The 13257-nt window shown below is 50.7% G+C and overlaps 2 protein-coding genes across 2 annotated transcripts; both read left to right on the forward strand.

The window, feature by feature from the left end:
- Positions 1–4992: 4992 nt before the first annotated feature.
- LOC136520523 (probable beta-1,4-xylosyltransferase IRX14) lies at positions 4993–9118 on the forward strand. Its single transcript, XM_066514072.1, has 3 exons — positions 4993–6038; positions 6126–6674; positions 8655–9118. Exons 1-3 carry the CDS (start codon positions 5212–5214, stop codon positions 8851–8853), a joined length of 1575 nt encoding a protein of 524 aa, XP_066370169.1. The 5' UTR covers positions 4993–5211; the 3' UTR covers positions 8854–9118.
- A 1931-nt stretch (positions 9119–11049) lies between these two features.
- Positions 11050–13257, forward strand: LOC136522400 (oryzain alpha chain-like). The gene is made up of 4 exons (XM_066516226.1): positions 11050–11538; positions 11641–11873; positions 11966–12106; positions 13039–13257. Exons 1-4 carry the CDS (start codon positions 11076–11078, stop codon positions 13255–13257), a joined length of 1056 nt encoding a protein of 351 aa, XP_066372323.1. The 5' UTR covers positions 11050–11075.

Genomic DNA, 13257 nt, shown 5'->3' on the forward strand with positions numbered 1-13257 from the left:
GCTCTTGGTCCAAAAACAAAGTTTGTTCTACTCCACTCAAACTTAAACTTTTATTTAGGTTCCACTGCCATGCAACCACTCTAAGCCATAGTTCAAACTAAGTCCAAGTAGCATCATGATAAAGCTTAAATTACCATTTTTGATCTATTGGAGCATTTTCTGGCCACTTGTTCAACATGAACCCTTCATAACTTTTATTCACAAGTGTAAGTAGAGTTGTTTGAGCAAGGTTGCAATGTTTGTTTGTCATTACATGTTCTTATTCACCTAATAAAGTAATTTAGGCGAGGACATAACTTGTCATTTCATGTGATTTCTTGATTCCAAACTTTATGAAACTTTTCCAATCATCCATGTGGGTGGAAATTGATGTGAGGCACATGAAAGAAGCACCTTCAACATTACTTAGGTATATATCTGAAAAGGGCCAATAAGCAAGCAAAGGTGTGTTGCCCAAGTTTAAGTTGGAGCCCGCTCTTGTAGAATTGATCTTGACACCGTCATCACCACTTAACATGTCATGTTTGAGCTCAACCCATTGCTTAACTGGTGGCAAGCACCTGGGGTGTTACATCCGCCATTGTAGGGGAAGGACCATCATCGGGGAGGGAGCTCGGGACAGCGCCCCTATTCGCCGTATCACCTCCAATCGCTGCACGTTGATGTCAAGGTGATCATCGGCTCCTTAGATAGGAAATGGAGGGTCGGCTAGGGCCGACGTAGCCGCCCGGTGCCCGTGCCGTCGCGTCGGTACACGCATGGGTGCCGAGGGACATCGCCGCGACGAAGAAGAAAAAGGAGAGGGTGCTAGATGTAAAACCTGTGACTCGACGTAATAGTGCTCGGTTAGTTGTGCGAATAGGGGAAATAGCGGGGGCTTCTTCGCTAATGCGCCAGAAGCACGTGGCTCCGCTGTGGGCCGCCTGCGTTGGGCCGCGTTGCGCGACGCAGTGTGGGCCGCACCAGTGGCTGCGTGTGCACGCGGGAGGGAAGCCGGGTTGGGCCGAGCCGGTGCTAGCGTGGGCCGTGAAAATGAAAGCAATTTCATCTTTCCAATGAATTTGTTAATGCTTTTTCAATTTAGTTTTCAAGCTGAACTTTGATAATTTATAGTAAATCTTGTAGATGTCCAAATATAGTGAAACCAAGTTTGTTAGATTCATAAAAATACTATCTATCTGTTAGTGTATTTAGATTACAGTTAGCTGTGACAAGGGTAGGTTCATAAATTCAAACTAAAGAGCTTAGTATTATGTAGATTAATATTTGTAGGAATTTTTGTGATAGATTGGTGATAGCTATAGCTATAAAAAATTTATAGTAGGCTCACTGGATTATTAGGTGCTTGCTGTAAATTTTGTAGCCCTAGGGTAGGTTGATAAGTAGAGTAACTATTATCCTTGCTTTATTGTATATGGCGTAAATCAGCATTAGGAGTAAGGATAGTTGTAGTTGCTATAATAATGAATGTCATACTTCATACTTGTTATGGGTAGCAATAGATACCTTAGTACCGTGGTCGATAGCACTAGCGTAGTAGTTAGACAGAGGCACTTTATTTTAAGAGTTGTTGTTGCTAGATTGCTAAGTATTGCATCATTATTTCATGCATGTAGATCACGAGCTGGTAGAATTCATGCTCGTCGATGAACAGGAGTACGACGAGGTGATCGAGGAGTACGAGGAGGAGATCCTCATACAGGAGGTAGCCCCAGAGCCTGTTGGTGCTGACATTAATGACTCGTTGCCTGCCCAAGGCACGCCCCAGTGCATAACCCCTATTCTTAATGATCACTGGATATATATATGATGTGCATTTACGTTACAGGCATTTTATGGAAACTACGTGCATAAATATATCTACCTATGAGTCCTACTAGTGCAGGTCGAGTAGCTACTATGCTTAGGATATCGATAGCGTGAGTAACCTGTCGTTACTCACAAGTAGGTGATAAACATGATCACTCATGATAAAATGGTAAAGGTAAATAGTGATCGGGCAGAATATGGTTTAGGTATTGGTGGGTGTAAGGGGTTGTGTCCTGTGGCCAATAGGGCATAGCTCGGTTACACTTTTTCCCTATCTGAGTCGATTAAGGACCAGTCGTTGCATAAGGCATCGTGGGCAAGTCACAGATCTATTGTCCTGAGCATATACTTGGGTATAGGCACAGGGAAGACTTGTTGCTCTCTTGTCCTAGATTCGACTCTTTCTAGACCGACTGATTGAAGGTGGAGATGGTGGAGGTCCTTGCACCGTACTGAGTTCGGGACTCAGGAGTGGGGGCTTGGAGTCCAAGTTTGGATGGGGACCTGGACACCTAGGATAGGAGGGTGATGGGTTGGTCCTACTTGTGCCTGGGGTACAAGCAGGGCGTGTGTTTTCAGGACACCCAGCTAGGCATATTGGTTCGTGAATCGCCGCCGAGTCGGTACGACTTGCTTCGTGTTTAGCACCGTAGTAAGAACTGAAAGTTGAAAGGGGAAGAAATGGAATTGCTTGCTCAACTCTTGCTTGAAAGTAGAACATGTGCTTATATAGACTGGGTAGATGACAACTTAATACGGCTGATAATAATAACATAAATAAGGACTCACTATTAGTATTGCTTTCTGCCAAAAGAAACCAGTAAACCATAAAGCTTATCATATTCCTTGGAGTCGGGAAATTATTCCCACTAGTCGGATAAGTCTTGCGAGTACATTGTGTACTCAGGGTTTATTTACCCCTGTTGCAAGTAATGCATGAGAAGTACCCTTGCGTGGAGGATTCTTCTGGTGGGCTTAGCCAGATCCTCGTTCCTATCGCTAGATGTTTATTTTAAATTCCGCTGCTTATTATTCCGCCCTCTGACATTTGGTATTGTAATAATGTAATTTTAAGAAACTCTGATGTATGAAATAGACAAGTATTGTAACTCGTTGTCATTATTGGATCTTTGGGAAAATGTGGATCTTTCAGGTTCTCCCTTAGGGTGTGCCCGACAGATACCGCCCGCTGCGGCTTGTTTTTGGGTGCTTAGTGTCCGGTGGAAGACGAGCACCTCCATAAGCGTGTTATTTCAGACGGTGCTGCCACATCGGTGGACACTAAGGCCGTGGTCTCCGCCTCGCCCGACCCCTTAGGGGTGGCTCCACCTTAGCTGACTCCCAAGGGCTGACTCCATCTCGTTCGACCCCCGAAGGTTGGCTCTGCCTCGCCCGACGTCTAAGGGCCAGCTCCGCCTCGCCCGATGTCCGAGGGCTGGCTCTGCTTCGGCTGACTCCCGAGGGTAGGCTCCGCCTCGGCCAAGCCCTGAGGGTCGCTCCGCCTCAGCCGACGTCTGAGGGCTGGCTCTGCCTCGCCCGATCCCTCGAACACGGTACCTAATGGAAGCTCACGTCGCCGCCATCCACGACGGGCCAGAAAGTACCACTCAAGGTCAAACTTCTGGCATCGTGCAGGGAGCGGTCACATCTCAGCACGACCCGCCCCCACGACATGTCATCCTGGGGGACTCACATCGCCCACAGTGATGGACGCGTGGTCACTGTGCTGCCAACTCCCTGCTTGACCACCGTCCAACATTAGTCAACCGACGTCAGTTGACTGGCACTGTACTGCTAGCCCCGCATGGCTTTCTGTCAGGGGACTCTCTGACCATTCCGTCCGCTCGGATGGGACGGAAGACAAGAATGGTGCACGACGCTCGCACGTAAGCTGCAGTGCCAACAGGACCCCGGTACGACGCCGCTGCCACCACGATCTATAGGGTCAGCGGGACCAACGTGAAGAGGAGGACGGTATACTTCCGGAAGCCTTATTTCTTTCTCTTTTTCCCTCTTCCCTTAGGCTGTAACCTCTGCTTTTCCTTGGCCTATAAAAGAGAAAGCAGGGCGTCCCACTTAGGACCTCGACTCATCAGTTCACCGTACCGCATCAGGAGCGATTCATCGAATAAACATACCGCATCACACCAGAGACTTGGGAGCTACCTCCCTCTCTCGCCAATTTATAACCCCTACAACAAACTTAGTGCTAGTAACACGAGCAGCTTGAAACTGGACGTAGGGACATTCGGCCCGAACCAGTATAATTCTTGTGTCCTCTTAGCACACCATCCGGATCAGACGCATAATATACATATTTACTAGCCGGTGCTTATTCAAAACACCGACACAAATGTTGCAAGTATGTTCGTCAAATCGAATCAAACTTTCGGTACGGAAACCAACGGAGACAGTTAATTGTGGGCGGAGAGAGTAAAATTGAACTTAAATTTGTGCAGTAGCATGATCCTGTAGGATTTAACGAACTAAATTTCTATGCAATTTGGGGATTAGATAGATCCTAAGAATCATGACCAAAGCTAGCCTGTAAACATGACTTCTTTAGTCCTTCGGGACAAAAACCATGAACCGACGCTAAAGCTCGGAAGTCAAACGCAGCTGGCACAAACCTGAGTGCCGCAGACGCCGGCAGCTGGCTCTCTCGATCATTGAAAACGTGAGAAACACAAACCACTGCCAGAATGTTTGTTGGTTGATTTTTGGATTGATAAATTCTACTGATGCTGATTTATTATGAGAGAAAAATATTATTGATGGCTGCACACCTCTCTAAAAAACGAAGCAAAATTTATGTTTTTTGAACTAAAAAAACACAGAACGACAACACGGGACACGGCGACACGCCGTCACCGAACGCGCACGTGTCTCCGGCGACCGACCCGCGGCCTGGTCCAGTAGTACTCCAGTCCAACCCCTCTCCCGCGCCACGCCGCGCCGCCGACCCCGTTCGCGCCCCTCGGGTTGGGCATCCCGCCCCCACCTCCTCACCAAACTCCCCCAACCCGATCCCCCCCGCCCTCGCCCTCGTCTCGCGCACCCCCGCACCGCGCACCGGCGCACGCGCTTTGGCTTCTTCGCGGCTCCAGCGACCCCGTCCCCGTCGGGCACCAACCCAACCCAACGCTCTCCCTCTCCTCGCTTCCCCTCCTCCCCTTCCTTTTCCTCTGCCCAACAATTGATAGCTCACCTCACCTCCGCACCCGCTGTTTCGTGCCCCGCACTTCACCCCCCACCAACCTCTCCCCCACAAAAACTATCCACCCCACCCCACCCCACCTCTACCCGCCGACGAGCGCGATCGATTGATTCCGTTCGAGCCGGGCGGAGGAGGAGGAGGAGGGAGCGCCGGACGGCGGGGGAAGCCCACCAGATCCGGCGGCTATGATGAAGTCGCTGCTGCCGCAGAGCCAGCTGCGGCGCTCGTCGGCGGCGGCAGCGCGGTCGTCGGGCGGCGGCGCAGCGGGGGCAGACGGGGCTATGGCCGACGGCGGCGGGGCGGGCCCGCGGGCGCCCGCTTCCTCCACCTTCTGGTTCCTGCTCCACGCGCTCTGCTGCCTCATCTCGCTCTTCCTCGGCTTCCGCTTCTCTCGGCTCCTCTTCTTCCTGCTCTTCTCCACCACCGCGCTCTACCACTCCACCACCTCCTCGTCCTCGGCCGCGGTCCTGCGCGCCACCACCACTACCACCACAACTACGACAACCACGACGACGACCACCAACACCTTCACGCTCTCCTTCGCCGCCAACACTCCCCCGTCCGGCCCCGCTAACCGCACCGCGCTGGATGTGGCGTCGTCCGGGAATCTGCAGAGCCACGTCGTGGTGGGGAGGCACGGGATTCGGATCCGGCCGTGGCCGCACCCGGACCCCGTCGAGGTGATGCGGGCGCACCGGATCATGGAGCGCGTGCAGGAGGAGCAGCGCCGCTGGTACGGCGTCAAGGAGCCCAGGCAGGTGCTCGTCGTCACCCCGACCTACTCCCGCGCGTTCCAGGCGCTCCACCTCACAGGCCTCCTCCACTCCCTCCGCAACGTGCCGTACCCGCTCACCTGGATCGTCGTCGAGGCGGGCGGCACCACCAACGCCACGGCTTCGATGCTTGCGCGCTCTGGCCTCACTTTCGTCCACATCCCATTCCCTGACCGCATGCCCCACGACTGGGCCGACCGCCACGCCACTGAGAACCGGATGCGCCTCCACGCCCTACGGTATGTATGGTTTCCTACTGCTTCCTCAGCTAGCTAGTATAGTTATAGAGAGAAGGTCGCTGATGAAGGATCGGTTTCCTTGTGCAGCGTGATCCGTGAGAGGAAGATGGATGGTGTAGTTGTTTTTGCGGACGACAGCAATGTTCATAGCATGGAGCTGTTCGATGAGGTGCAGAAGGTCCAGTGGATGGGTGCTGTATCCGTTGGAATCCTTGCGCATACTGGAACGGCAGACCAACTACGGCTCAGCGAGGAGGACAAGCAGAATATGCCTCTTCCAGTCCAGGGCCCTGCTTGCAACTCCTCAGGGCATCTGGCTGGATGGCACACGTTCAACTCACTGCCCTTCTCTGGGAAGACTGCCACAGTGGTTGGTGAGGCAGCCCCGGTTCTGCCCAGGGGTTTGGAGTGGGCTGGCTTTGTGTTGAACTCCAGAATGCTGTGGAAGGAGGCTGACGGCAAGCCTGACTGGGTAAAGGATCTTGATGCTGTGGGCGAGAATGGAGAGGAGATTGAGAACCCACTTACTCTGTTGAATGATCCGTCCTCTGTTGAGCCACTGGGCAACTGTGGGAAGAAGGTCCTGCTGTGGTGGCTCCGTGTTGAAGCACGGGCTGACAGCAAGTTTCCTCAGGGGTGAGTTTTTCGACACCCCATTATTTGACATTTTTTTAGCTACCCAGCCCAGCTATGCTATTGGGAAAGATTACAATGTTCTGTTAGCATCCAAGATTCAAACATCTAGAGTCATGGAAACCCCTTTTTTTTTTAACTTTGTTAAGTTATTAGTTAAGCCTTATCAGACTTAGCTAGGTTCAAGGGCTCAACATCTCCAATGGATATTTGTGGCAACTGGATATAAACCAACTGTCTAATAGCTACCCAGCAACTGAAACTTTGGCCCTGTTTGGCTGAGCTCCAGCTTCAAGATATCATGCGGACCACGCCAGGTTTGGAGTTTGTATGCTATAATAAATCTCCTTAAATAACTAGTTTTAGTCTTTAATTAAAATGAGACACCCCAACACTCTCGGTGCACACCAAACCTTAGCTCCACACGTCCTGCCAAACAAGCCCTTTGTTACATATGAATCTTATATGGATTTTATCATGTTGAATGTGATTGACTCATTGACTGATTGCACTGAGATAAGTATGTCACCAACAACTGCTTTACAGTAGTCCCTTAATACATCAAGTAAAATAGTTTATGTTGTCCTGTCACTAAGCCAGTCTGGTCTGGTCATAGAGTTTCCATACTTGTCTAGGATGTGATAATACCGGCAAACACTGATTGAAAACTCTATAATCTACTTCCTCTGAAGCTTTGATTGTAAATATAAGCCCATCTATGTCTGTAGTAGGTTAAAAAATTTCAACTTTGACAATCAATAACTAAAATTTTATGTATATTGACAACACAAGTAGATTCATTATGTAAAATTACTTTTACAACATATAGCTCTTTTCATTTGATATAATTTTTATAGATATTACCTGTCAACGTTTTTTTGTAAAAAGTTGACTTGGGACAAATCTCATATTCGTGATCAACGAAGTATGAAATTTGCTTTGTGCTACTGAAGACATCATGTTTAATTTTACTTTGTAGAAGGGATTTGATTTTGATATGCAGCTTAAATATACTTTCTTTGCTTTGCCTGCATTATGTCCAATTCGTATGTGCTTTCTTATTGTAAACTGATTTAGGCATGTAGCCTCTCCCAACTAGCTTTGGCACTAAAAGATAGGGGTGCAAATAGTACGGGTATTTTCCGTTTGTATCTGGGTTCGACTTCGTTTAGAGTTCAGATCCGTCCATATCTGAATGCTCCAAATCAGATATATATGATGTTGATATCCATTCATAGCTTATCCGAGACACAACTGACACTATTTGAATCTAAATTCGAGAAATACAGTAGCTACATGTATTCATATCTGTAGGTATTATCAGATCATTTGTACCTCTACTAAAAGGTTTTGTTGTTGATTTTAAGCTGCTGAACCTGTAAATTTGATGTTTGTAAGTGCTAAAAAAAAACTGGGTTCTCGAAATTTTTAGACAATCACTACTTATTTGATGCCTACTAGAGTGTAAGATTACATGCTATCTTAACAATTTGCCTCTTCCATGGTGCCACATGGCTAAGGCGCGAGATAGATTCCAATGTATCATTATTAACATTTGACAGAGTATTATTTTTATGTTTTGTTTGGCATGAAATCTAGCATCTAGGCTGATCTCATGGTTGAAGACCAGGTCCTCGTCACTCTAAAAAAGAAAAAAACTGGGTTCTCGTGACAAGAGTGTCTTTGATAATCATGTGTGATAAGTATCTTGTTCCTGGGACCTTGAACAAGGAAAAGGTCTTGTAAGGGAAATAGTTAGTTTCATTGAAACCAACAGATAGTGAAAACATTGGGTTCCCTTAGGAAAACATTAATTTCATTGAAACCAACAAAGAGTGAAAACATTTTTCCTTACCTAAGAAACTGGATCCTTTAGAGTGCAGTTAGCTGTTTAATTTACTTATGTCTCTCTCTTGTTTAATTCTTTTGCCCATTTAGCTTTCCTTTTCTTTCTTAGCCACAACTGAAAACGTTCTTTTGCAGATGGGTAATTGAGCCACCTTTGGAAATCGTCGTCCCTGCAAAGCGCACTCCATGGCCTGAAACCACCACCGAGCTTCCATCTGAGTTGTTGGACGACAAGCAAGAGCAGGAGGATAGGCGCCTGTCAAGAGCCAACAAATCGTCTCGGCCCCAAGGCACCACGAAACGGAAGGGCGACCCTCAAGGGCAACACAACTGATGCAAAAACGTACTGGCATTGTAATGTATATCTCTCACACCCTGCAAAAACACAGTAGGAAGCGAATCCGGTTAATCTGGTGGTGGCTGTGTTTTTTTTTCCTGATGTTTTTGCTCTTGTGGCGATGGTCCACACTTGGGTATGTTATCTGTAGAGTACACATTTTTAATGTAGCTGTATCTGTTGTGTTGTAATGTACGCTGCATTGGAAACTGAAAAATGGTGGCTGAATTCTGGAAGTATGTCTATGGTTGTGAAGAAAGGACTCAACACTTGCATTCTCGAGCATGGGCTGATGGATGGGTGCGCATACCTGCATTCTCGAGCATCCATGTGTATTGAGATAAGCAGGGATGTTAAACCAAATCCGTTGGTTATTTTCTCCACCAATTCCAATCCGTAGAGAGGTCGTCACGTCACGTATTGAGCCAAAGCCGCCTTGATTGCCTGATTGAGAAATGGCCGTGGATGGAGTTGGACTGTTGGATGATTGAGAAATGGCCGTGGATGGAGTTGGACTGTTGGAGTCTTGTAGACTTGGAGTATAATACCAGTAGGCTGAAGCAAACCAATCGTTTTCTGAGGTCCTTGCTTGCTGTTGGGTGCAGCAGCATGCTGCTGCATCTCTCATAGACAGTTTTTTTTTGAGGGAACATCTCTCATAGACAGTTGCTTAAGCATTTGGCGTTGGCGATTGATTGCTCGGAGTGTTGGATCTTACGATCGGGGCAATCGGAAGACGCCGCATCAGCGAGGGGCAGACCGGTTGTGCCGGTGCAGCCGCGGCGAGTACCCGTCGAGTGTCGAACGGGACTGTCTGTCCTGGAAGCGGAGCGGCCACCCGCACCGCGTGATGCAACGCGATCACTTCCGCGAAGGCGAACTGCCAGCCAGCCTCGCGCCACGGCCCAAACGCCATGAGCCCCCGCGCCGCGTAAGCGTGTGCACCCAGATCAGAAAAGCAGCAGTTGCACGCAGCAACAAAGGGCACGCGCGACACCCGGACGGCCGGACCGGACCGGCGGAATCGCGCGCCTCGCTCCCCCGGTTTGTGTTTCTCTTCACCGCCGCGGCGGCGGCGGCATGCATCGTGACTGCTCAACTCGCGTGCACGGTGGTGGTGGTGGTGGTGTAACACCCACCCAGCCACCGTACCCTCCGTCAGGCGCGCGCACACAGCTCGCGACAAATCAGTTGCACGCTGCTGGGGGCGTTCGTTGGACCAACCGGGATCTCGTTTTCATTTGCCTCTGCTGCTGCTGGCGATTATATTATATGGAATCGAAACGCGTGCTCAACTTCGGATTTGGAGAAATAAAAGCAAACGGGGTTTGTTCCATTCCACTCCTCCGTCATGCTCGCGATACCACCGGCTGCGTGGTCTAACCCGATCCTTGCCGAGGGCTCGCTAGTCCAATTCCGAACACTCTTGGGGATTGTTGTGCCGATTGGGACAATCTGATTCCCTCTCTCTATTCTAGTTTTTTTCACATTCTAACTAGCTCTAATGTAGAAATCTAGTACCTGTTTGGTTGTAATTGAATAATAGGATGATATGTCACCAACTTAATTTTTTCGAACCTCACGTCTAATATAAGGTAAGATGTATGTTGACCTGTAAGATAGCCTCACATTTTGACTTGAAAATTCTTAATTCCAACTTTACAACTCATCCTACTCTTATCGAGCTGGACGATGCACAAGTTAGAACGTAGAAGCTGCTGCGAACAAGTCATCGATCTTATGCTTTGTTCAACTCCCTTCCATATGTTGAAGTGGATTATTATTCCTGCCATTTGAAACTGCTTCAAGCAGCTAAATCAGAGACCGTGTCATAGCAAGGATCGTCGTAGTTCTCGATCGCTCTCTTGACACTTGACAGACAGAGTTGAATCCAAACCAACACACGTTAACAAGGTGACAGCCCTCTGTTTGAGAACCGAGACAGACAGGCATCATCAGGGCACGAGCTTTTTAGGTTGCGTGGTGGTGGGGTTGGCCGTGCGTCCGGTGGCGCCAGCTCGTTGCCTCCGGTGGCTATAAATTTGATGAGCCACTGCATGGGCAGGGCAGACATTGGGACACACCAGCAGTTCACAAATTGTACTCTTCGATCGTCGTCGATCACCTTCTCCTTCCGCTTCTCGTCATCTCTTGCTGCTCCGATCGATCGAGCTTGAGGTTTGAGGGGTCAATCCAAACCAGTGCGTCAGGGGATCCCCATGAGTCCACCACGATCCCCGGTTGCCACCGTGGCGCTGCTCGCGCTCACGGTGGCACTGGCCGCCACGACCGTCGCCGCGGCGCGCGACTTGCGCTCGACGGCGCCGCTGGAGCGGGCGGACGAGGAGGTGCGGCGGCTCTACGAGGCGTGGAAGTCGGAGCACAGCCGGCCGCGCGACGGCAGCTCCGACCGGCTGGAGGTGTTCCGCGACAACCTGCGGTACATCGACAGGCACAACGCGGAGGCGGACGCGGGGCTGCACACCTTCCGCCTCGGCCTCACCCCCTTCACCGACCTCACCCTGGAGGAGTTCCGAGCCCGAGCCTTCGGCTTCCTCAACTCCACTCTGCCCCGCGTCGCGAGCGACCGCTACCTGCCCCGCGCCGGCGATGACCTCCCCGACGCCGTCGACTGGCGCCAGCAGGGCGCCGTAACCGGGGTCAAGAACCAGCTGGACTGCGGTTCGTACTGATTAATCTCCATGCTCGTTAATTACTTCGCCGGGTTAGTACAAGGATTTGCACTGATGATGATCTCTGGGCCGGTCGTGAGGGATGATGCAGGTGGGTGCTGGGCGTTCTCGGCGGTGGCAGCAATGGAGGGGATCAACAAGATCGTGACGAACAACCTCGTATCGTTGTCGGAGCAGGAGCTGATTGACTGTGACAGTGAGGACTACGGCTGCCACGGTGGAGAGATGCAGAAGGCTTTCCAGTTCGTGATCGACAACGGCGGCATCGACACCGAGGCCGACTATCCCTTCATCGGAACTAATGGGACTTGCGATGCCATCAGGGTCGGTACAACTTCTCACAAGTGTCATATATAAGCCTCTGCGCCTGCGGTGCATTGGCAGTGATGGAAAGTTTGCATTTTGCTCAAATGCAGGAGAAGAGAAAGGTTGTGTCCATAGATTCATACGAGAACGTGCCAACCAACGATGAGAAGGCGCTGCAGAAGGCGGTGGCGAACCAGCCGGTCAGTGTCGCCATTGACACGAACGGTCCTGCGTTCCAACACTACAGCTCGGTAAGCATGCATGCATTTTGGGTGAAGGACAAGGATCGGAGCACAGAATCACAGCCTGCTTGGTAGAGCTCAAAACAGCTCCGCTCTCAATTTTTCCAGCCAAACACCCTAGCTCCGCAAAAAACGTGGATCTAGCTCCCAGATCCACCAAATTCATGGAGCACCTCAAGAGATGCTCTTAAAACTCATGGATATGTGGAGTTGACTAGAGTTACTCTTCATGCCATTGATTAGTGGAAAATGAGCGGTTCGTTCTTTTTTTCCTCGCGTTTCTTTCCCCGTTGCCCCAATCCCCGCGCTTCTTCTTCTCTCGCAGGTGCGGCAGGGACCACCACGGCCACCTGGCCGGCGCGCGTCCCGCAGGGAGCCCTACCCCGCCGAACTGTCGTCCGGAGGCCAGGCATGGCCGCGCCCGCCATGGCCGCACGGGATGCCCCGCCATGGCCGGTGTGCGATGCGTAGCCGTGGCCGCACCTCCAGCCTGCAGTCGGTGCCCCTCCGGCCAGCGGCCCCTCCCCAGCGCCCCTCCCACCGACGGCCCGTCCCCAGCGCTCCTCCTCAGCCTGTCCCGACCGCGCACGGCCCCGCCCAGTGCCGCACGGGAATGCCTGCCATGACCGTATCGATCGAGAGAGAGGAAGAAGACACGTTTTTTTTATTTTGGTCCCTGATTAGGTTTCAATAATTAAATATAAGTCCATCGAAGAGTTGGAGCTCTACCAAACAGTTTGGTGGGAGATCAGCTTCACCGTAGAGCTGCTCTATGGTGGAGCACCTGCTCTCGAGCTGTGTTTTCAGAGCTGGAGTCCTGCCAAACATGCCCTAAACTTGCCTATAAGCTAGGAGCTCTAGCTAGCAGCAGGCGCTGTTCTTTGTTCTGAACTGTTCTTGTCGATCGATCGGTCAATTTAAACTTGTGTACATGCATGCAGGGCATCTTAAACGGGCCATGCGGGTACATACTGGACCACGGAGTGACGGCGGTGGGCTACGGCAGCGAGAACGGCGAGGATTTCTGGATCGTGAAGAACTCGTGGGGCGCCACGTGGGGCGAGGCTGGCTACATCCGCATGAAGCGAAATGTGCTTTTGCCCATGGGCACGTGCGGCATCGCCATGTACGCGTCCTACCCCGTCAAGAACGACCGCTGA

The sequence above is a fragment of the Miscanthus floridulus genome, chromosome 18 (genome assembly GCF_019320115.1).
Source record: "Miscanthus floridulus cultivar M001 chromosome 18, ASM1932011v1, whole genome shotgun sequence".
In the NCBI taxonomy this organism is placed as follows: Eukaryota; Viridiplantae; Streptophyta; class Magnoliopsida; order Poales; family Poaceae; genus Miscanthus; species Miscanthus floridulus.